The sequence below is a fragment of the Boleophthalmus pectinirostris genome, unplaced genomic scaffold, assembly GCF_026225935.1.
Source record: "Boleophthalmus pectinirostris isolate CB_2022bp ecotype Guang Dong unplaced genomic scaffold, ASM2622593v1 HiC_scaffold_14, whole genome shotgun sequence".
NCBI lineage: Eukaryota > Metazoa > Chordata > Actinopteri > Gobiiformes > Gobiidae > Boleophthalmus > Boleophthalmus pectinirostris.
Window position 1 is genome coordinate 24,143,951 of NW_026571047.1, and position 24,235 is coordinate 24,168,185.

At 40.0% G+C, this 24,235-nt stretch overlaps 1 protein-coding gene across 2 annotated transcripts in view; it reads left to right on the forward strand.

Annotated features, from left to right (window-relative positions):
* Positions 1 to 24,235, forward strand: part of LOC110160421 (adenosine kinase-like) — a 416,586-nt gene extending 392,351 nt beyond the window's left edge. For both annotated transcript variants that reach the window (XM_055150301.1, XM_055150302.1), the window contains exons 10-11: positions 20,117 to 20,203; positions 21,319 to 24,235. In XM_055150301.1, coding sequence (XP_055006276.1) covers positions 20,117 to 20,203; positions 21,319 to 21,443 — 212 coding nt within the window. In that variant the 3' untranslated portion in view covers positions 21,444 to 24,235. The remainder of the gene's footprint in view (positions 1 to 20,116; positions 20,204 to 21,318) is intronic.

Consider the following 24,235-nt stretch of genomic DNA (forward strand, 5'->3'; position numbering starts at 1 on the left):
TAGAAAAGTTAATAAAATTTTTTGGACATTTGATTTTTCACAAATTCAGTGAAATAATACACATGAAATCAGTACAGTCTGATCTCCGCACACATCCTCGGGACTCGGTATCAGCAGATTCTCAAAATCAAACGACTCGGACTCGGACTCGGGGGCAAAAACATGTGATCGGGACATCCCTACTCAAAACACTGTTCCACCTTGTGACGTCATGTGGTAATACAGGAAGTGCTCCACTGTGTTTACACCTTCACTTGAATCATTTGGATAATTTCAGCCCTGGAATTGCCGATCTCTACTGAGCAAAAGGTAAAATGGAGCTGTTGACTTGAAAACTACCACTTCATGACATCACAAGGTGGAACAGAGCGTTTTGAGGTCTGGAGATGTAGACTGCCAAATAATCCGACTTACTCAAATGTGTGGGAATGAAACAAAACACAACCCAGGTACCATTATAACATGATTTAAAGCGCACAAGAGTAAATTTTGCGTGACCTAGGACCTTTCAGAAGATGAAATTACCCAAAAGTTTTCTGCAGATTATTTTCTTTTTGTCTAGTTATAAAAGTTATGCTGCGTTTTGGACACTTTAACCAAATCGCTCATTGAAACAGCCAGATTCGGTTTCTTTCAGCAGCGCCGCAGCAGACTTTCACTTTAGAGAACTGCTTTTGACATGTGTGAATAATTCCTCATTAACATTGGCACGGTGATATCTTTTCACTGATGATTGTTGGATCTGAAAAGGGAGCGCTTGGTCCCAGTTTGAACGTATATATTTCCAATTAGCGATACATGAATCAAACGCACTTGGACTGCAGACAGAGGCGCTTAATTGGCAGAGAAGATTGTTCATTCGTTAAGTGGAATTACAGTGAGTTCTTTTCATTGCTGCATAAAGAAAAAAAAATATCTGAGGGGTGAGTATGAAGCTGTTCTTTGTGCTGGAGAAGATGTGTTTTTCATTTTCGTACAATTATCAGAGTGTCTCAAAAGCTGGCGTTAATTTGTTAAAAGTACGCTCACGATATACAGCTATTTTAAAGATATGTCATTGCTCTGCCTGAAATGTTCCACAGTGTGACATTAAAACAGCTCTACCTTACATTTATTAAATTACAAGTGGTTTGATAGCGCAAAAGTACCTAGAAAAACATGCATTCTGACAGTGAGCCTACGCCTCTCCACAGATCTGACCTGTAACTTGTAGGGATAGAACGATATCCAAATCTCTCGGTGCGATATTTACTGTGATTTTTTTTTTTTTTTTTTTTTTTTTTTTTTTTTTTTTGAAGAGGCTGATATAATTGTAGATAGGATGCTTTTTTGCTTTTTAAATACCTTGACAAGATTTTGGTGTGAATTATTAAAAACCAAAATTAAAAAACGGATAACGGTTCGTTTTTTTCATTTTTCGATTTTGTGTTTTAATGAATAATGGAAAAAATTGATAATGGATGTTTCCCGTTTTGGTGACTTAAACTGTAGTGCCGGACTTTTGCACCGCATACAGAAGAACCAGGATTGAACCAGGACTAAACCAGGTCTAAACCAGGTCTAAACCAGAACTGAACCAGTACTGAGTGGCAGGACCTGCCTGTAGGTGTGCCCGTATACACTGTTGTTTGATCAGGACTGAGATCAGGACTGAGACCAGGACTGAGACCAGAACCAAACCAGTACTGAGACCGTGACCAGACTGGGACTAAGACCAGGACTGAGACCGGGACCAGACCAGAACCAGGACTGAGACCGGGATCAGACCAGGACTGAGACCAGGACTGTGACCAGGACTGAGACCCGGACTGAGACCGGGACCAAACCGGGACTAAGACCGGGACCAGACCGGGACTGAGACTGGGACCAGACCGGGACCAGGACTGAGACTGGGACCATACTGGGACTGAGACCAGGACTGAGACCATGACCAGACCAGGACTGAGACGAGGACTGAGACTGGGACTGAGACCGTGACCAAACCAGGATTGAGACCAGGACTGAGACCGGGACCAGACCGGAACCACGACTGAGACCGGGATCAGACCAGGACTGAGACCAGGACTGTGACCAGGACTGAGACCGGGACTGAGACCAGGACCAAACCGGGACTAAGACCGGGACCAGACCGGGACTGAGACTGGGACCAGACCGGGACCAGGACTGACACTGGGACCAAACTGGGACTGAGACCAGGACTGAGACCATGACCAGACCAGGACTGAGACGAGGACTGAGACTGGGACTGAGACCGTGACCAAACCAGGATTGAGACCGGGACCGAGACCGGGACAGACCAGGACTGAGACCGGGACTGAGACCGGGGACCAGACCAGAGACTGAGACCGGACAGGACTGACACTGGACCACTGGGACTGAGACCAGGACTGAGACCATGACCAGACCAAGACTGAGACGAGGATTGAGACTGGGACTGAGACCGTGACCAAACCAGGATTGAGACCGGGACCAGACCGGAACCAGGACTGAGACCGGGATCAGACCAGGACTGAGACCGGGACTGAGACCGGGACCAGACCGGGACTGAGACTGGGACCAGACCGGGACCAGGACTGACACTGGGACCAAACTGGGACTGAGACCAGGACTGAGACCATGACCAGACCAGGACTGAGATGAGGACTGAGACTGGGACTGAGACCGTGACCAAACCAGGATTGAGACCGGTTCAGTCCTGGGTCAGTCCTGGTTTAGACTTGATTTAGTCCTGATTTAGTCCTGGTTTAGTCCTGTTTTAGTCCATAGTCCAGCACAAATGTCCCGTATTGCAGTTTAAATCACAGAAACGGGAAACGGGTGTTATCCTTTTTTTTTTTTTTTTCTTTTCACAGACTTGTTTCTTTTATTAAGACGTTTTAGATGAACATTGCAATTTAAAAATGTGCAGATTATAACACAATGATCCACGGGTGTCATATATTATAACTGTATGGGGCGACATTAGCTCAGTCGGCGGTTCCAGATCAAGATGAATAGGGTCATTGTGTCCTTGGGCAAGACACTTACCCCACGCCGCCTCCTGTGAAGAACGGACGAGTGTGAATGGGCGAGCGGTTTCTTTGAGCGCCTTGAAGGTGGAAAAGCGCTCTATAAAAATGTGACCTTTTACCGTTTCTACCGCAGACTCAAGCACAATACGGGTGTAAAATTAACGCTGTCGAAATTGTAATTGAAACGTTCGCGCAGCTCGGCGACAGGGGCAAAACTCGACCCGACCCTGGCTCCCGTGTTCGAGATAAGACTTGGTATTAACTCCACCTGTCAGTAGTCGTATTGTTTTGGCTGATGTGTGTGTAACTACGTTGAATACAGATCCCATTACAAAACAAAGAGCCTCTGATGTCCTGAACAAAGGCCAATATGATAAAATGCCCTGACAGGAGCAGCGCCTGTCTGTTGGAGGTCTGTCTCACTTTTCACGCGCTCCAAATAAATGTCAACGTAAAAAGGGAATTAAAGATTTCCATTTTCCCAGCGGCGGCGCAGCTAATAAACTTGATCTCGGCTTTGTTTGTAATTTGTCACGGTGAGATCCAGCCGCTGCCAGTCGTGTTCCTGTGATTACAGATGAGGAGGGGGTTCACAAATAGACATGTCATTTTGATACGCTTTTATTTCGCCAGATTTCGAGAGATTATTACCGGGATAAAACAGTAAAAACACATTCCATTTGTGTTAAAATCAAGATGGTAAAAGGGTTGAGAGACAGAATTGACAGAATTGATTAAGGTGTAATGAATTGTATAAAGGACACTGCTCCTCAAATGAAAGACAATAAAGACGACTCAAACACAAACTCAAAATAAAACTTGTAATCATTATAAGATGGTTAAAGGTGCATCGTGTGACTTTTCTGGTGGAGGGTCCATCAAATGTTTTTCTCCATGGAGATGTTATTGCTTTGTCTGAAATGTTTCACAGTATGGTATTTAACCTTTCTATTTTCATTGAGATCAAACCAGACCAAGGTACAGATCAGATCTGTGGAGAGGCAGCCCCGCTCACAGTCAGAACACCTGTTTCAGAGGCAGCCCCCAACCAATGGCCTCAGAGCAATTAGATTTTCTCTCAATATGACATTAAGGCTGTGTTCAGACTGCAGCCTGAAGTGACCCAAATCCGATTTTTTGGCCCCTATGTGACCTGTATCTGATCTTTTAATGACAGTCTGAACGACACAGATCCGATTTTTTCAAATGCGACCCAGGACACTTGGATATGTGGTCCTAAACCGATACATATCTGATCTTTTGACATGCGACTTCAGTGTGAACGGCCAAAGTGCATTCATCCACCTACACGTCATCAACAAGCCACAAACGTCACTATTCTGCGCTGAAGTAGGAGAAAATTGTTAATGAACTCCGTGTCACTGAAGTGAAGCACATCACCACTCACCACTCTTGGCTACGTCTCCACATCCACACGTTCCTTTCAACGGACGTCGCTGCCGCTGCCCCACAAAACACCACAGGCCAAAAACCTCGTCCTTCTCCTTCTCAATCTCCTCCTTAAAACAATTAAGTTGTTCATGTTCTGGCTCCGGTACGAGAGGAACTTTAAAATCTCCAGGTGCTCAATGCTCGCGTCCATGTTTAGACAACTTCCGTAAACACAGAGCACGCTCGCTGCGGTTGACGTCATCGTGTCTCCAGTGCACATGCGGGACACTTTTGGGCCATTTACTGTTCAAACTGGAGTCACATACAAGTCACATTTAATTGGAAATGTGAACGACCTCGCAAAAACATCGGATTTCACACACAAAAAAATCCAAATTGAGCGTTAAGCCCTGCAGTCTGAACGTAGCCTAAATGAGAGTATTTTACTTTTAAACAATAATCATAAGAAAAATAATAACAATAACCATATGTAATGGATATAAACAAAAAATGTAATTGTACTCACTAAAAACTAAAACTACTTTCAGCCCTGGTTATCTAGTACATCGTTTCCCAAAGACTGGGTCGCAAGTCTGGTCCCGGTCTCAGTCCTGATCACCTGACAGTCTACGCCGACCCGACACTTCTGGTTCAGTTCTGGTTTAGGACCGAGACCGGGACCAGGCCAGGACTGAGACAGGGACTAGACCGGGACCAGACCAGGACTGAGACAGGGACTAGAACGGGACTGAGACTGGGACTTAAACCAGGACAGAGACTGGGACGGGACAGAGAATGGTACCAGACCAGGACTGAGACTGGTTTAGACCTGGTTCAGTTCTGGTTTAGGCTTGTTTTAGTCCTGTGTTAGTCCTAGTTCAGTGCGACATCTCAGTTTAAGTCACAAAAATGGGAAATGTTTAAATTTTTTCCATTATTCATTTAAACACAAAGTCAAAAACTGAAAAATCAAATCGTTATCCGTTTTTTCATTTTGGTTTTGGAGACAAATAATGAAGAAAATTGTTGTTTTTTCATTTTCTTATTTTTGGTTTTATTTTGAAAAGCAAATGAACAAATGATGCACGGATAATATTAAAAAAAAAAAAGAAAGTCTGAGCTCTGAAACGTTCCCTTCCATCCTTCCTTCATGACACCACAAAAAAACTCCTCCTTTTCTATCTTTACGCACAGATTTGTCCGTCTCTTCTCTTGGTTCTATCTGATCCGTCTTAATTCCCCACTTAATAACAAGGACGTTTACATTCCTCTCGTCTCTTCAGACAAAATCAATTAGCGCGAAGCAGCCTCCTCCCATTTTTCTTGGCTTCTTCTTTGGCGTATTTTCTTTCAAGTTTGGCTGGGAGGATATTGACTGTAACCTTAACTATGCACACATGTACTCCTTCCTATTATTGTGAGATGGTAATGCTGATAGGGATTTGAACTTTCAGCGTTTGCCAAGAAATAAAATGAGTTCTTCGCTCGACTCAAATTTGGCCAAGGATCAGCAGGACCAAATCCAGGTTTGAGATTTCCAACATTGTGAAATTGAAAGTGAAATTAGATGCAAAAGAGACACACAAGTAGATGCTTTTAAATTATGGTTTAATTAGGGCTCGCCGTTAAGTGGGAATAATTATCCAGACGCTATCACTGTTCACTTTGCAATGTTTAAAGGGAGATGAACTCGCTAATTAGGAGGGCCGTTACCTGTAATAGGATGCATTATGCCATAGATACAAGTGTCTAAAGTACTAAATGTGTTTTTACATCTACTCAAATACATATTAAGATGTTGTGAAATTAATGGAAATCAAAATTGTTTATCTCTGTAATGTATTAGTAATGATCATATTTTTAAATGCTGTATTTTTTGGACTATAAATCGCTCCGGAGTACAAGTCGCACCAGACAAAAAAAGCGTAATAATAAGAAAAAGTCATATATAAGTCGCACTTTTTGGGGGAAATGTATTTTATAAAATCAGAGACCAGGAACCGACATTTCATCATATTCACATAGTAATAACAATAGAACAGAGAACAATAGACTGTTAACGTCACATATGAACAGTTCTTCAGATTAAACTATAACATAAACAACAGAACAAGTTTACCAAACTCTCCATCTCACTCCAAGTCACTGAATCCATTGAATTCTTCATCATCGGTGTCACTTTTGAGCAACTCCACAACCACCGGAGGTAAACAGAGCACCGCTTCCTCTTCTGTGTAGCTGTCGTCAAACTCGGCATCAGTTCCAGTTAGAATTATTTCGGCCTTTTTGAACAGGATGGTTTAAGTGTCACTGAAGTCCAGACTTTGTCCATCCAGTGATTTCAGGACAGTTTCATGATGCATCCTCCAGGTTCCCGTGAAGCTGTGTTCTCCAGCCCCGCTTTCCGCCAGCCCCTCACAAGTTTCTCGATCACTCCAAACTTTCTTTTCTCAATTCTGTGCATAGGATCCTGCCCCAGTCACAACAGATTCTATTCAAGCTTACGTCACAAACCAGGAAGACGTTTGGATAATGCAATGACAACTTCCGGCGGGCTCTGTTCGCTGGACTAAGTCCAGGGTTTCCACGGTCATTGAAATCCTAGAAAAGTGACAATGTCATTTTACAGGCCTGGAAATGTCATGGAATTTTGTAAATTCAATGAAAGTTTTGGAAAAGTCATAGGATTTTAGTATCTCTTTCACGCAACTAAAGTGTTCTGTTAAGTTCTCATGAGGCTATTATGATTATTTTTGAACGTCTGCGCCTTTTGTTTAAAAGAGACGACAATAAATGCACTGACAGTATTTTGAATGTTAAAAAACTATAAAACCAAACCATAAGGTGAGTGGAAAGAGTTAACATTTCATATTTACTTTAGACCTGGTTTAGACTTGGTTGAGACGTGGTTTAGACTGGGTTTACACCTGGAATAGTCCTGTTATAAGACCTGGAATAATCCTGGTTTAGACTTGGTTCAGACCTTGAATAGTACTGGTTTGGACCTGGTTTAGACCTCAGTTAGACCTGTAATAGTCATGTTATAGGCCTGGTTTAGACCTGGTTTAGACTTGGTTTATACCTGGAATAGTCCTGGTTTAGACTTGGTTTACACCTGGTTTAGATTTGTTTTAGACCTCGAATAGTCCTGGTTTAGACCTGGTTTAGACCTCGATTAGACCTGTAATAGTCTTGTTATAGTCCTGGTTTAGACCTGGTTTAAACATGGTTTACATTTGGTTTAGCTTAGGTTTAGACCTGGAATAGTCTCGGTTTAGACCTGATTTAGATCTCACTTAGACTTGTAATAGTCCTGTTATAAGACCTGGAACAGTCCTGGTTTAGACCTGGAATAGTCCTGTTATAGACTTGGTTTAGACCTAGATTAGACCTGTAATAGTCCTCAAATACATAAAACTTAAAATATCTTTTCACTTCACGCTACAGCTGTTTGGATTATTATTTTTTTTTACTCCGCTCCATTTCAAATTAAAGACCTCGTGTAGTTTTGTCTGTTGTCAACGCAAAACAATTGAAAGCTCGTATGATTGAGAGTGAACAGAGCAGTCTAACACAACGCGCTTTGTTCATGTTCTAATACACCCAAGGCCTTCACATTTCCTCCGCCGTGGGTCTCACTTCTCTCTCCTTTTCTCTCTTTGTGCGTGGATATTGTTCAGGAGAATAGCCAATAATAAAGGACTTAATTGATACTGGTTTCAAAGCGACTAGTGTTGAAAGAATTTCTTAAGTTTAATCACTGCCATTCACGCGGCGTAATGAGGGAGTTATGAGGAGAGACTGAACAAAGCAGACAATTACAGCTTTGCCAAAGAACGGGCTCAGATTCCAGCCACTTTGTCTTATTCTTTTACTGTCTGGGAATTGTTTTGTTGTGTATCTAAACTGGAAAATCACACATAAATTACCTCACTGTGTAAACACGGACAGTCTAGACCAGTGTTTCTCAAACTGGGGTGCGTGTAATACTGGTGGTACGCAGGTGACGCTTTGACAAATCTTCGGTTTGTGGTTTGGCTAATTTAAAGCCACTTTTCTGTCCGCCTTTGGGTGGTTTCTTGTTTAGAACTACAGTAGGAAGGATGTAGTCCACTTTTAGACCTGGTTGGAAACGTCCTGTTATAGACCTGGTTTAGATCTGGTTTAGACTAGATTAGACCTGCAATAGTCCTGCTATAGACTTGGTTTAGACCAATTTTAGACCAAGTTTAGACCTGGAATAGTCCTAGTGTAGACCTGGAATAATCCTGTTATAGACCTGGTTTAGGCCTGGTTTAGACTAGATTAGACTCAGATTAGTCCTGTTATAGGTCTGGTTTAGACCAAGTTTAGACCTGGTTTAGATTTGGTTTAGACCTGGTTTAAACATGGTTTAGATTTAGTTTAGACCTGAAATAGTCCTGTTATAAACCTGATTTAGACCTGGTTTAGACCTAGATTAGACCTGTTTTAGTCCTGTTATAGACCTGGTTTAGATTTGGTTTAGACCTGGAATAGTCTTGTTATAGCCCTGATTTGAACCTGGTTTAGACTTGGTTTTGATTTGGTTTAGATCTAGAATAGTCCTGGTTTAGACCTGGTTTAGACCTGCTGTAGATTCGGTTTAGACCTGGAATAGTCCTGTTATAGACCTGGAATAATACTGTTATAAATTTGGTTTAGACTTAGATTAGACCTGTTTTAGTCCTGTTATAGACCTGGTTTAGACCTGGTTTAGATTTGGTTTAGACCTGGAATAGTCCTGTTATAGCCCTGATTTAGACCTGGTTTAGACTTGGTTTAGACCTGGTTTAGACCTGGAATAGTCCTGTTATAGGCCTTGTTTAGACCTGGTTTAGACTTGGTTTAGATCTGGTTTAGACTTGGTTTAGACCTGGAATAATCCTGTTATAGACCTGGTTTAGACCTATATTAGACCTGGAATAGTCCTGTTATAGGCCTGGTTGATACCTGGTTTAGACTTGGTTTAGACCTGGTTTAGACCTGGTTTAGACCTGGTTTAGACCTGGTTTAGACCTGATTTAGACCTGGTTTAGACCTGGTTTATACCTGGAATAGTCCTGTTACAGGCCTTGTTTTGACCTGATTTAGACCTGGTTTAGACCTAGAATAATCCTGTTATAGACCTGGATTAGACCTAGATTAGACCTGGAATAGTCCTATTATAGATCTGGTTTAGACCCAGTTTAGACTTGGTTTAGACATGGTAGACCTAGTTTAGACCTGATTTAACTCTAGATTAGACCTGGAATAGTCCTGGTTTAGACCTGGTTTAGACTTGGAATAGTCCTAGACTAGATCTGGTAGTACTTGGAAAGCCAAATCTTTTCTTTGGCGGTTTTTAGTATGAAAGTTTGAAAGACTTGTTCTAGACCTCTGTAAAGGCGATTCTCTCTCTCTCTTTTTATTTTTTTAAACATGTGTTAATTGATTTATTATATATATTCCCATTTAATAACACGAACAAAACCAAAAAAGGCACATGAATATAATAATGATAGTAAAGAAGATGGTCCATAACAAAAAACTGTAATAAAAATGATAAAATACATGATAAAAATAACAAATGAATCAGTATAATTTATTCAGCCATCAGTCAGAAAGTTGTAGAATTTTGCCCATATTTCCTAAAACTCAATAGTTTATCTTTTCCAGTGCCAGATAAAAAGTCATTCCTTTGAACCGCTGAGAAGCAGTACAAGGAATATCTGATTTCCATGATGTGGCTATACAACGTTTGGCTTCCAGAAAAACAAATATTCAGCAAAGATACAATTTTTTTAAACACCCAATTACACGTGTTTTTGCTGCCAAAGGAAAGAAAGAATTAAACAGCTTTACCCAAAGAAAGGGCTCAGATTCCAGCCACTTTGTCTTCTTCTTTTACTGTGTGGGAATTGTTTTGTTGTGTATCTAAACTGGAAAATCACACATAAATTACTGCCCTGTATAAACACGGACAGTCTAGACCTCTACAAAGGCGTAAGTCCAATCTCGCGATGATGAAGACAAATGAAAAAAATCTATCAGAGTTATAAACAAACTTGTGTGGTACTGTTATAATGTTTACGCTTAAAGGTGCATTGTGTAACTTTTCCGGTGGAGGGCCCGTCAAACGCTTTTCTCCATGGAGCAGTTGTTCCTTCGTCTGGAATGTTTCACGGTATGGCATTAAACCAAACCAAGACCAAAGACCAAGGAGACCAAACCAGACCAAGTTATAGGTTAGATCTGTGGAGAGGCGACCCTCAGAATGCCTGTTTGGTCTTAGTTTAGACCTGGAATAGTCCTGTTATAGACCTGGTTTTAGGCCTGGTTTAGACCTGGTTTAGTCCTGGTTTAGACCTGGAATAATCCTGTTACAGACCTGGTTTAGACCAAGTTTAGACCTGGTTTCGACCTGGTTTAGACCTGGTTTAGACCTGGTTTAGACCTGGAATAGTCCTGTTATAGACCTGGTTTAGACCTGGTTTAGACCTGGTTTAGCTCTAGATTAGACCTGGAATAGTCCTGTTATAGATCTGGTATAGTCCTGGTTTAGACCTGGTTTAGACCTGGTTTAGACCTGGTTTAGACCTAGTTTAGACCTGGTTTAGACCTAGTTTAGACCTGGTTTATATCTGGTTTAGACCTGGAATAGGCCTGTTATAGACCTAGTTTAGATTTGGTTTAGACTTGGAATAGTCCTGGTTTAGACCTGGTTTAGACTTGGGTTAGACCTGGAATACTCCTGTTATAGACCTGGTTTAGACCTAATTTAGACCTGGTTTAGACCTGTCTTAGGCTTGGTTTAGACCTAGTTTAAACCTGTCTTAGATCTGGTTTAGGCCTGGTTTAGCTCTAGATTAGACCTGGAATAGTCCTGGTTTAGACCTGTTTAGACCTGGTTTAGACTTGGTTTAGACTTGGAATAGTCCTGTTATAGACCTGGTTTAGACCTACCTGGAATAGTCCTGGTTTAAACCTGGATTAGATCTGGTTTAGACCTAATCCTGCATTATTAGTCTGTCTACATCTATAAGCTCATCAAAATGATTCTCGTGAACGTGTATGGAGCACTTCCTGTATTACCACATGACATCACAAGGTGGTACAGAGTGTTTTCAGTTCGAGAGAAAAATAACTTGATTTGTGAGTTAAACATGTGTGAAAAAACAAACAAAACACAACTCCAGGTCTGTTTTTGACGAGCAAACAACATTACAACATAGACCAGAAAAAAACAACGTTATCATCTATTAAAGTTGCACTAGGTAACTTTTCCCACGATTGTTGCTTTGCTTTTGTCACATTTATGGCATTAAACCTCTTGCATTTATTCTATTACGCATGATTTAATCGCTAATCAAAATATACCTCGATAAACTCGTCTGAATTGATAGACATAAATAGATAAAGTGAAATACCGTTCCAAACAAAACAAGAGCAACTCCACGGAGACGGGCGAGCATCAGAAAACATACAAAACGCACTTTTAATGTCACACGAGGACAGAAGACGTGAAATTTATTGATTGAAAACAATATTAGGTTGACTTATGTTATGAGTCTAGCTGAGTTACAACGCACATCCAATAAAAACAACATCTACGGAGCTTCTGGCTGCATTTCTCCACTTTATTAGCATTTCCATGACAGATATTCACCAATGAGCTCTTTGTTTGAGACGCGGGGGGATTTTCGGAGTGTATAACCCAAGTTAACGTGTCAATCAAACTCTATAATAACTGGAATAGCAGGCTGAACTTTCTCCTCCCTGCACAAACTCGGGTGGTGGTGACAGATGTGATGTGTTTTGAGAAGGTGGCATTGCTAACCCTGAGAGCTCAGAGTTTATAGGCGGTTAGCTCCTTCTATTTCCAACGCGCGCAGCTGTCATCGCTCCGTGAGGGATGTAACCTGGTAAATTTGGATCGCGGAGGCACAAGCTGTCCACTGTTTTTGACACCTGCAGGTAAAGAGGCAATGTGCTGAAATTTATAAGCAAAATACAGTGATTTTGCTATTAATGTTAGTCGTAGTGAACTTTTAGGACCTTTTTAGTACGTTTATATTAGTTTAAAGGTCCTATAATACCATAAATGGATATAGATGTATGGTTGTAATGTTGTTACGTCATCAAAAAAGGATAACACTTCAGATTAAAGACCAAATATTAATAGCTAGTTAATAGTAAAGTGCATAATAATTACATGTTTGTTTGTATTTATAAAGTACTTTCAATGTATTTTTGTTTAAGGCTGTATTTTGTTAAGCCATGATCTATTTTCTTCCCATTACAGCAGTGGGGATTACAGTAGATGTTTCTGTACATACACTGACATCTTAATAAGCATTAATAAGTGTTTGATAAATACCAACTAATATCTAATTAACAGCTAATTGGCATATCAATTGGCACTTAGTTAACGATTAATATGTGGTCCCTAAACTTAAGTGTCATCCAAAAAACAGACCTGGAGTTGTGTTTTGTTTCATTTACACATGTCTGAAAAATCTTTTATTATTAGTCTGTCTGCATCTCCAAAGCTCAAAATGCTCTGTTCAACCTTGTGATGTAATGGTAGTTTTTTTTTTTTTAGCTAACAGATATCTTTTATCTTTAGTTCAGTTGAAAGTGGAAATTTTAGGACTGAAATCGTCCAAATGTTTCTATCAAAGGTCAATTCGTGTATCATTCGTTCATTCGTTTTTCAATATAAAAGCAAAAAGAAGAAAATGAAAAAACAACAATTTTCTTTATTATTTGTCTCAAAAACCAAAATGAAAAAAAAAACAGATAACGATTCGTTTTTTTTCAGTTTTCGATTTTGTGTTTAAATGAATAATGGAAAAAACTGATAACAGCCGTTTCCCGTTTATGTGACTTAAACTGTGATGCCGGACTTTTGCACCGCAAAACTGACTGAACCAGGACTAAACTGTTTTCAGTTCCAGTCTCAGTCCCGGTCTTAGTCCCGGTCTGGTCACGGACCTGGTTTAGTCCTGATTCAGTCCGTGTGCAGCATAAAAGTCTGGCGTCACAGTTTAAGTCAAAAGGCTGTTATCTGTTTTTTCATTTTGGTTTTGGAGACAAATAATGAAGAAAGTAGTTGTTATATATATTTTTTTCTCTTTGTTATTATATTATATTGTGAGAGCTACTGTGTCCAAATAAGTTCCCTTGTGAATCAATAAAGTTTGTCTAAGTCTAGGACTGAACGATCTATCGTTTGGGACCGAAAATCACGATCTCAGACAACACGATTTTGGGAGCGTCAAAGCTGCGTTTTTTGCAGTGCTCCTAAAGCCCAATTTTAAGGGCGAAGTTTAGTCCTACGTCGACTCAACAAACACTGCCCCCGTCACCTTGTCGCCGTCATTTTTGATTTATGGGTCTATGCACCACAAAGTAATCCACCACCACAACACAAGGAGGCAAGGACTTAAACCTGGCATTTGTGTAAAGTTTAACATGAACCATCTCCAACGTGACACAAGCACAGAACAGACTCACCATCAGCAGCACATCCTCTGTCACAGAAAGAACACTCATATTCCACTGAGTCGTGTCCTTTAGTCCGACAGAAGCTGAACCGCATCAGGACAAGGAGCGAAGCTGTTTTTTCCACCGCTAGTTTATGCAAATTAGTCATGTGGTTTTAAGTTTATTTTGCTGTAAAACATAAACAAATGTGCACAAACAGTCCAGCGTCAAATCATCGGTGCAGGACTCTGGTATGATGTAAGTTTCCGTGATGTTTGCAAATGTTCATGTGCACTGAAACTTGATTTGAAAAAAATTGTGGATGAAATTGAAATCGCAATATCTGCCAGAAAAATCCCAATTAATGTTTTTCTTAAAAGCGTTCAGCCCTAGCTAAGTCTAAGGAGTGCAGCACTTCCTGTACCACATGACATCATAAGGTGGAACAGGGTGTTTGAGAGAAGAACTGAGCCTAAATTCTGTAAAATTTGTGTGTTAAACATGTGTGAATGAAACAAAACACAACTCCAAGTCTGTTTGTGATGAGGAAACATTATAACACACAGTAGATCAGACAATAGTGAAATATGAGCCATTTAAAACATTGATGACTTGATCATTTAAAAGAAATTATATTTATTTTTCCACCATCTTATTAGGATCTTTGGAATTTGTTCTCTTAAATTGCCACTCAAAATAAAGACTTTGTAAATGTATTTGTGTAGTAATTTGAATACTCTGAGATTCTGTGTAAAAAAATGTGACGTGTGTTTGTTTATCATCTTATCTTTGAGTTCACAAAGAGCACATCTGAGTAGAATTACAAAGAAATTAAAATGTGGTATGTGCTGTTGTTATGAAAAATCGAGAGGTTTTAAATGTCATCTGTGCATGTTTGAGTAATTTAGAGATCTCACAGACACTATTCAGGACTGAGCCAGGATTGAACCAGGACTAAACCAGGACTAAAACAGGACTAAAACAGGACTAAACCAGGATTAAACCAGGGCTAAACCAGGACTAAACCAGGAGGACTAAACCAGGATTAAACCAGAACTAAACCAGGACTGAACCAGAACTGAACCAGGACTAAACCAGGAGGACTAAACCAGGATTAAACCAGAACTAAACCAGGACTGAACCAGAACTGAACCAGGACTAAACCAGGACTAAAACAGGACTAAAACAGGACTAAACCAGAACTGAACCAGGACTAAACCAGGACTAAACCAGAACTAAAACAGGAATAAACCAGGATTAAACCAGAACTAAACCAGGACTGAACCAGAACTGAACCAGGACTAAACCAGGACTAAAACAGGAGGACTAAACCAGGATTAAACCAGAACTAAACCAGGACTGGACCAGAACTGAACCAGGACTAAACTAGGACTAAAGAAGGACTAAAGCAGGACTAAACCAGGACTGAACCAGGATTAAAACAGGACTAAAAAAGGACTGAACCTGGACTGAACCAGGACTGAACCAGGACTAAAACAGGACTGAACCAGGTCTAAACCAGGACTAAAGCAGGACTAAACCAGAACTGAACCGGGACTAAATCAGGACTAAAAAAGGACTAAAAAAGGACTGAACCAGGACTAAACCAGGTCTAAACAAGGACTTAAACAGCTCCAACGCAACAATTCTTCATAAATATACCAAACCACGATCCAAAACTGTACACAACAACTTGACAAACCTGATGCGACGTGCTGCAGTTTCATTAGCGCTCTGAAGGGGGTGTGACTTAGCTCTGAGAGGTGAAAAACACGTCTCATTAGAGTATTTTTATTAATTGTTTATCAGCTTCTATTATATTTCATAAGATGTATTTTGCGTTTGCCAAATTATGACTTGTTTTTTCTCCATTCAGAATTGTAACCAAATATGCGATGAGCGAACAAAAGCTCTAACAGCTTTTGGTTCACAGCCACAAACTGTACATGTCCTCCAGACTGTACTGTTTTATTAACACATTTTCATCTGTTTTAACTGAAGGAGTCTGTCTCTGTCTGTGCTTTTAATTAAACATAGAAAGTCATTAATTAGCAGATCCTCTTCTCCATGTGATTTTGATTTAAGTTGGATTTAGGTGTAATTTACTTTTGTACATTTTACAGCTAGACAACTTCATATATACATTTTTACTTTACTATATTTCTGTAGATATATATAGGATAATAATAATATATAGGATAATATATAGGATAATATTTTGTGGTGTAGTGGGGATTTTTTTAAGTGGGGGTACGAGATTCGTGACGTCATTGATGTGATGAACTCGCCCCAAACAAACATAAAGGCACCGGCCCAGTAAAAATCTGTAATATTTGATGTTTTTTTTACTCAAAATGATGCTGGAACCAGGACTGAACCAGAACTGAACCAGATCTAAACCAGGACTGAACCAGGACTAAAACAGGACTAAAACAGAACTAAACCAGGACTAAACCAGGTCTAAATCAGGATCGAACCAGGACTAAACCAGAAGTGAACCAGGACTAAAACAGGACTAAACCAAGACTAAAACAGGACTAAACCAGGACTAAAACAAAACTAACCCCGGAGTAAACCAGGACTGAACCAGGTCTAAACCAGGGCTAAACCCCAAACTGAACCTGGACTGAACCAGGACTAAGCCAGGACTAATCTTGGACTTGAGAGACGAGAGGGAAAACCCCGAGCAACAGCTGCTCTTAGCCCCGTGGGGCTTGGAGCTCTGCACTGGTCCTTTCACCTGTGGTCACCCAACGGTCTATGTGGGCTCACCTCCAGGCCCGTCCTGACATTCAGTCCTGGTTCAGTCCTGGTTTAGTCCTGGTTTAGTCCTGTTTCAGTCCTAGGTTCAGTCCTTGGTTCAGTCCTGGTTCAGTCCTGGTTTCAGTCCTGGTTCAGTTCTGGTTTAAACCTGGTTCAGTCCTGGTTGAGTTCTGGTTTAGTCCTGTTTCAGTCCTAGGTTCAGTCCTTGGTTCAGTCCTGGTTCAGTCCTGGTTCAGTTCTGGTTTAGTCCTGGTTTAGTCCTGTTTCAGTCCTAGGTTCAGTCCTTGGTTCAGTCCTGGTTTAGTCCTGGTTCAGTCCTGGTTTAGTCCTGGTTCAGTCCTGGTTTAGTCCTAGTTCAGTCCTCCTGGTTTAGTCCTGGTTCAGTCCTGGTTTAGTCCTGGTTCAGTCCTCCTGGTTTAGTCCTGGTTCAGTCCTGGTTTAGTCCTGGTTCAGTCCTGGTTTAGTCCTGGTTTAGTTCATATACGGCGTAAAAGTTCAACATCTTCACTCGCTGATTGTTATTTGACGATCAGCAACAGTTATTTTGTTCAGAGTATCTTAAAGTGCTGTAAAAGTCGTGTAATGTTTTACATTTTAAACACAGTAATATTGTAAATAATGTAACAAATTACTTTGAAATGACAGTAACAAGTCATAAATAACACATCACAGTTTTGGAGTAACTTGCCCAACAGTGCACCTTTATAGTCCTGGTTTGGTCTCTGTGTGGTCTCTGGCTTATCCTTAGAGTTTATGTTCTTGTCATATTGTTGAACATTGGCATGAGCAATAACGTCACCATGGAGACAAGAAGAAACGTTACATAGTGCATCTTTAAACCTGTTTTAGTGTCTGTGCGGTCTCGGGGTTTATCCATGCTGTAGTTTATGTATGTCATTAGTAAAGCTCTGGTTGGACCCCCCCCCCTCCTGGGCTCTGCTTTCATCCTCGGGTCCGTGTAGTGTCCTCCCACACCTCTGTGATCCAGGACCCTCATACTTTGAAGTAACATCTCCGCTTGTTTCCCACTGCTTCAGACATAAGCTCCTGATTTAATGTGGTCTTTACAGAGTGCCTTTAATCCCTTTGAAGAACTGCTGATAATTGTACGTGGGTGGTAGTGGTAGGAGCGTTTGCAGTAGTGGTAATAGTAGGGGTAGTAGTAACAGTAGCAGTAACAGCAATAGACGTCAACAACCAAATGTTCAACCTTTTTTTTTTTTTACCCACCAACCGCAAGAAATAGAATTGTAGTCGAGAAAAGTAGCTGTACTTTTGTCTTTAAACTTTTTGAAAAACATAATGCGTCTTACAATTTTAGGTTGTAATATTGAACATCTGTAATAAAAGTGCTACTGCCACTCTTTAGTTTCACCTTGATTATATTTATATTTAAATTATTAGTACGTATTAACATTTGTCCACGTCGAGAGGAGCCAGTTGAGGTGGTTCGGGCATCTGTTCCGGATGCTCCTGGGCGCCTCCCTCGGGAGGTGTTCTGGGCATGTCCCACCGGGAGGAGGCCCCGGGGAAGACCCAGGACACGCTGGAGGGACTGTGTTTCTCGGCTGGCCTGGGAACGCCTCGGGGTCCCCCCGGAGGAGCTGGAGGACGTGTCTGGGGTGAGGGAAGTCTGGGAGTCCCTGCTTAGGCTGCTGCCCCCGCGACCCGGCCCCGGATAAGCGGACAAAAATGGATGGATGGGTATTAACATTTGTTGCCAAATTTTCGTCATCTGACAAACTCGAGATCAAACAGTGACAGTCGATGCACACGCAAAGTTCTGTAGTGCACTAAAGGACAGCAAAATGGCGAGTGTTAAAGTATAAAAAGTTGACAGAGAGCGCAGAGTTTTCAAAGAACAGTGGACGACCGATTATTTTTTTGTTCAGTGTAAGGAGCGTGCAGTTTGTCTGATATGTAAAGAAAAGTGCGGCGGTTTTCAAAGTATAGAGGAACCTGACCCCACCCCCCTTCACAGTCAGGAGCCAAAATTTGGCCCCAGAGAAAAAATTTGATCTATCTGAAGAACAAATGCAGATGATGATTTCTTCTGGAAGGACTCTGTGTATTTCCGACGGAAGGTCTTCTGCCACATATGGTGTAAAAAGCCTGTAGCATCTTATTTGGGGAAAAACAAACAGTTAATTTCACACAATCCAGTAGTCCCTTGTGCTAATTCACTCAAAGTATTTCTTCTGGAAGGTCTTCTACCACATTTGTTGCCACACATGGTGAAAAAAGCTAGCCAGGCTCAATTTTATTTCTCTCCAGTGACTAGGTCAGGAATCGGAAATACACTAGATGGTTTGCAAGAACCCTGGAAGTTGTAGATCACGCACCGGCCAATCAGTGAAGATCTGTGAAGCCATGACGTCAAACTCAAGCGCCTGTCTGGGTCCATTTTGTGGTACAGCAGAACAGTAAACAAAGCGGTCGAGATGGATGTAGATGAAGACATTCTGTGTTGGCAACGATTCCCGAGATCGAGGATTTAAAGCCGGAACAAAGAGAATGTTTGGTGAATTTTATCAAGGTTAAAGATGTTATTGCCTTTCTTCCTACGGGATTTGGTGCATTACATACGTCACTACCAAACAGCAGCGATTGGTTAAATAAAAAAAAACCCACCTGCTGTTGAGCGAACAAATCCTCATGCTATGAGGTCAGACGGTTTCCACAAAGTGAAACCGGCTGATGAATCAGGCTAGCAAAAAGCCTGTAGCATCTGAAATGTCCATAGCAAGCTCCTTAGCTCCATGGATACGGGAAAAACAAACGGTTAATTTCACCAAATCCAACGGTCCCTTAGTTTTGTCCTTTGAACTGCACATGCTGCACTTTTTAGTTGGTTAAAATCCCACGATATGAACTGAGCTCAAAAAACAAAAAGTGTAGAGTGTAGTAGCAGTAGCAGTAGTAGTAGTCAATATTCCCATGCAATTACTTCATATATTTCACATATTTTAGCCTTTCTTTGAACACTTATACCCCACAGCTTTGCATATCATAAATCCAGGTCATTTGGCTCTGGTTTGACTTTGAACTCCGGGGCAATTATTTCCATAGTGTGATTTGGTGTTGTTTAGTGGACCTGATGGACAGTATTTGAACACGTGTCTGTAACTCTGGGCTCACTGCTGTGGAAACTGCACTGATTAAAAGAGCTGTCTGCTGCTGTGACATGTCATTAGCACGTCACTGATGTCTTCAAAGCACAATTACACCGAGAGCAGTGAACACAGGTTCCTACACTTTTAATTAGGACGTATTAGAACAGTTTCAAACACACAGGACGCGGTATAGACCAAAGAAAATCATTTTAAAAAATGAATTACACATTTTAAAGCTGCACTGTGTAGCTTTTCTGGTGGCTGTCTCCATATAGATGTTATTGGTTTTTTTTAGATTGTCCCACAGTATAGCAGTAACCTATTAAATTTGCATCTTTCCTCTGTTCACAGGAGACAAAGCCATCAATTTCCCAGTTCTGGACATCGACCAAAACGACATCGTGGACACAAACGGAGCTGGAGATGCTTTCGTTGGAGGTAATTTACAACAAAATGTTTAAATTAAATCTGTGTTTTATACTGCTGATAATACCACCACGAGCAGCAGCAGCAGTACTGTGTTGGTTTAAGTTTACACATAATTTTATTAATTAAAGGGACAGTCCGGAATTTTGGACTTATTAGAGGTCTCTGGTGCTAGACTAGTGCATGTCAATGGCCATAGTTATCCTGCCACTAAAAACAGTCTTACCCACTCTACAAAACACCTGAAGCAAATCTATTATTACACCAGACTGTCCATGTAAATGTCTGTGTTGATAGAATAATTGTAGAAGTAAAACCAACCTTGCATTTGAAGGATTTATGTCTGAGCTGCAGCAGTGAGTTGTACTTCCTGATAGAAAGCTTGGCAGTGGCGGACTGATATATGAGAAAATAGTCCCTCAACATGGTTAGTTTTAGTTCAGATATTATTCTATCAACACAGACATTTACATCGACAGTCTGGTGTAATAATAGATTTGCTTCAGGTGTTTTGTGGAGTGGGTAAGACTATTTTAGTGGCAGGATAACTATGACCACTGACATGCACTAGTCTAGCACCAGAGACCTCTGCAAATACAAGGACTGGATGGAATATTTAAAAAAGTGTCTCCACACGTCTCTAACACTCTGGCTCACTAGGAAATGAGGCCCTATGTTCAAAGTTCCGGACTGTCCCTTTAAGAATGATTCCGGCTTACTAACTACTAGAAGGTCCCATATTACACAGAATGAAGTCTTGAGAGCTTTAACCCATGTTATAATGTTGTTGCCTCATCAAAAATAGACCTAAAGTTGTGTTTTGTTTCATTCGTAGATGTTTGAGCAATCGTGTATTAATCATTTTTCTAAATCTCCAAAGCTCAGAATGCTCTGTTCCACCATGTGATGTCATGAAGCTGTAGTTTTCAAGTTGACAGCTCTTTTTATTTTTAGTTTAATACAAATTGACAATTCCAGGGCTAAAATTATACAAATGATTCTAGTGAAGGTTTATGGAGTTCACAGAGAATAGTGTCATAGGGATCTTTTAACCCTCATAAGAGTCAATTTTGTGTAATATAGGAAATTTAAACATCATTTCTTTCTGTTCTTTGTTGTTTCTGCAGGATTCCTGTCTGCACAGGTTCAGGAGCAGTCTCTGGAGGAATGCATTCGCGCTGGGCACTACGCAGCCAACGTCATCATCAGAAGAGTCGGCTGCACCTTCCCCGAAAAACCCAACTATCAATGATCCCCTTACACCCCAAAAAACTCTCACGGTCAAATGTTCTTTATTTTGTATTTTCAGTGAACTAATGCTAAAGCCAGGAAACTCCAAGTGTTTTAACAGATCGAGTAAATGCGTTAAAGGTGCACTGAGTAACTTTTTGGTTGGGGAGTCCATCACCTGCTTGTTTCTATGGAGATGTCACTGCTCTGGAATGTTCCACAGTATGACATTAAACAACAGTTCAGTTACAGGTGCTCAAAAATACAGAGTAAACCTGGCATTATTACTGCCTCTTCACAGATCTGACCTGTAACTTGGGCTGGTTTGGTCTCCATGACGATACAAAGGTTTAATGCCACACTGTGAAACATTCCAAAACAAAACAATAACATCTCCATGAAACATTTGATGGCCGCTCCACCAAAAAAGTTACACAATGTACCTTTAACAGCCAGAAATTGGGCTAAAATGATCTAACACTGTTATTTATAAGCAAATAATATAAGCACTGAATAAGCCATACACACATCCAAACTTTTAATAGTTTACAGTCCGCAGCAAACGCACAATTTTACATTTCACCATTTTGTTTTGAGTGATTCGGACGATATTTGAACAATAGCTAGGTCTGTCACAAAAATACTTTTTGAAGTTTAATATATTGCTGAAGAAACTATACACGATAAACGATAATATTGAAACTAATTTATACCACTGATTAGGGATGTAACAAGAACCGAAATATCGTGATATCGTATCATCAAAATTCTCACAACTAGACGTCTCTATTTACCCGGGACAGTCCAAGTTTTGAGACTTGTGTCCCCTGTCCCAGCAAATTTATCCAAAACTAGTGATTAGTCCCAGTTTTATGTCCCAGATGTCCCTATTTTTGACCAATCTGATCCCTGCCAACTGTAAAAAGATGCATAAATTGTCATTTAGTTCATTAAAATGCAGAAAAGCTGATTAAAAATGATTAAAACACAAAGAAAATGTGACTATACTGACTCATGTTTGTCATGATGGGGCCAAGTGTAGAACAATTTTTCTTAATTACGCACTCATTTCACAATTTTATTATTACCAACCACCACAAGCCGAAAGTGTCCCAGTTTTTGGTTTTGAAAATCTGGTCACCCTACTCACAGTAATATCGTGAACCATGACAATATATCAAATTACAAGACTCTTTGCTTAAATTAAGAGTTATGGTGCAGAAATAGCTAAAAAAAACAAACAAAAAACAGAAGGAACTACATAGACCATGATCCTTTGCTCTGTTTCAGTGCAGACTACATGAACAAATCACAGTTCTAAGCACTTTGAAATCGTAGTTCTTTGGATTAAGTCTTGTCAAGGCATTTTAAGAGGAAAAAGTCCCATATTAACAGTTTTTTTAGCCTCCACAAAACATTGTACCGTGAAAATATCGTATTGAAAGATTTGGATATCATTACATCTTTACCGCTGACACAATAACCCAAGAGATTTAAACCACAAAAACTATTCTAAATGTACAATATTGTTAAATAAATACAATAAAAGTAAAATAAAACAGTTTAGACAGTTTAATTCAACCTTCTATGGCTCAAATCATATCATATATCCAAAAAAATTACTCAAAAATAGTATCCAAGATAAATATTGACCCCTAAAATATACTTCCAACTTTCATATATTATTATTATTTCGATTAGTCTATGGTAATTATTGTGACAGGCCTAACTATAAAGAAATATAAGGGATGTCTATACAATTGTGCTATCTCCTTTGCTAAATGCTAAGATGACTCTGTAAGTGCTTTACCAATATACAAAAACAGGTTAGCACAACAGGCTAGGTGCTGTAGCGAATTATAAACAAAGAAAGCCTTTATCTCTGCCTCAGTAATAACATGATTAATCAATGTAATATATATATTAAAGAAAAATAAATATTAAAGAAACATATTTATACACTGTACCTCTAGCAATTAGATTATAGAGCGCTAGTTAGCTTGTTAGCCTGTTAGCTAGTTAGTAAAAAGTGTTTAGGGCAATTGGTGTCACATATATTTCCAAATTATAGTTATTATATGATATTAAAGCCAATTTATCTAAGCCCTGCTATTAGTGAATAAGTAATTTTATTTTTTTTTCCCCTTTGTGGCCTTTTTAATCACTAAAGATAATTTCCAGTATTTTGCTAAATGCTAACCAGTGCTAGGAAATAACTGAACACACGTACTATATATACTCATTTTAAAGGTGCATTGTGTAACTTTTCTGGTGGAGGGTCTGTCATTTGATTTATTTCCATGGAGATTTTAACACTTAAAAATGTTCCATAGTAGTGTTAAACTGATTTATTTTGCATTTATTCAATTACCGGTGTGTTTATTGCTTAAAAAACACAAGCAGGGTCGCCTCTCCACAGATCTGACATGTAACTTGGCTTGGTGGTATCATTTTTGGTGGGGTGTCCATGGAGATTGTTACATTTAAAGCAACACTGTGGAGCGTTCTGGACAAAGCAGAGTAAATAACGGACCCTCCACCAGAAAAGTTACACACCTTTGCACCTTTAAGTAACTATTCAGGTCCAGTTACTCTTTCATTTCTTGTTATTCAGAATATAGTCACTTTACTAAAATCTAAGAAACATATTGCAGTATTTGATGTCAAAATATCAGCTCCAAACTGCACATAGCTAGTGAGAAAAATCTGAAAAACTTGTCTCGTTTTGAGTCCATGTGTGATTTTTCCTGCTCTAATTAGTGAAAAGAAATGTATAACAAACAGTGAAACAAATATAAAGCTGTTTTAATGCTA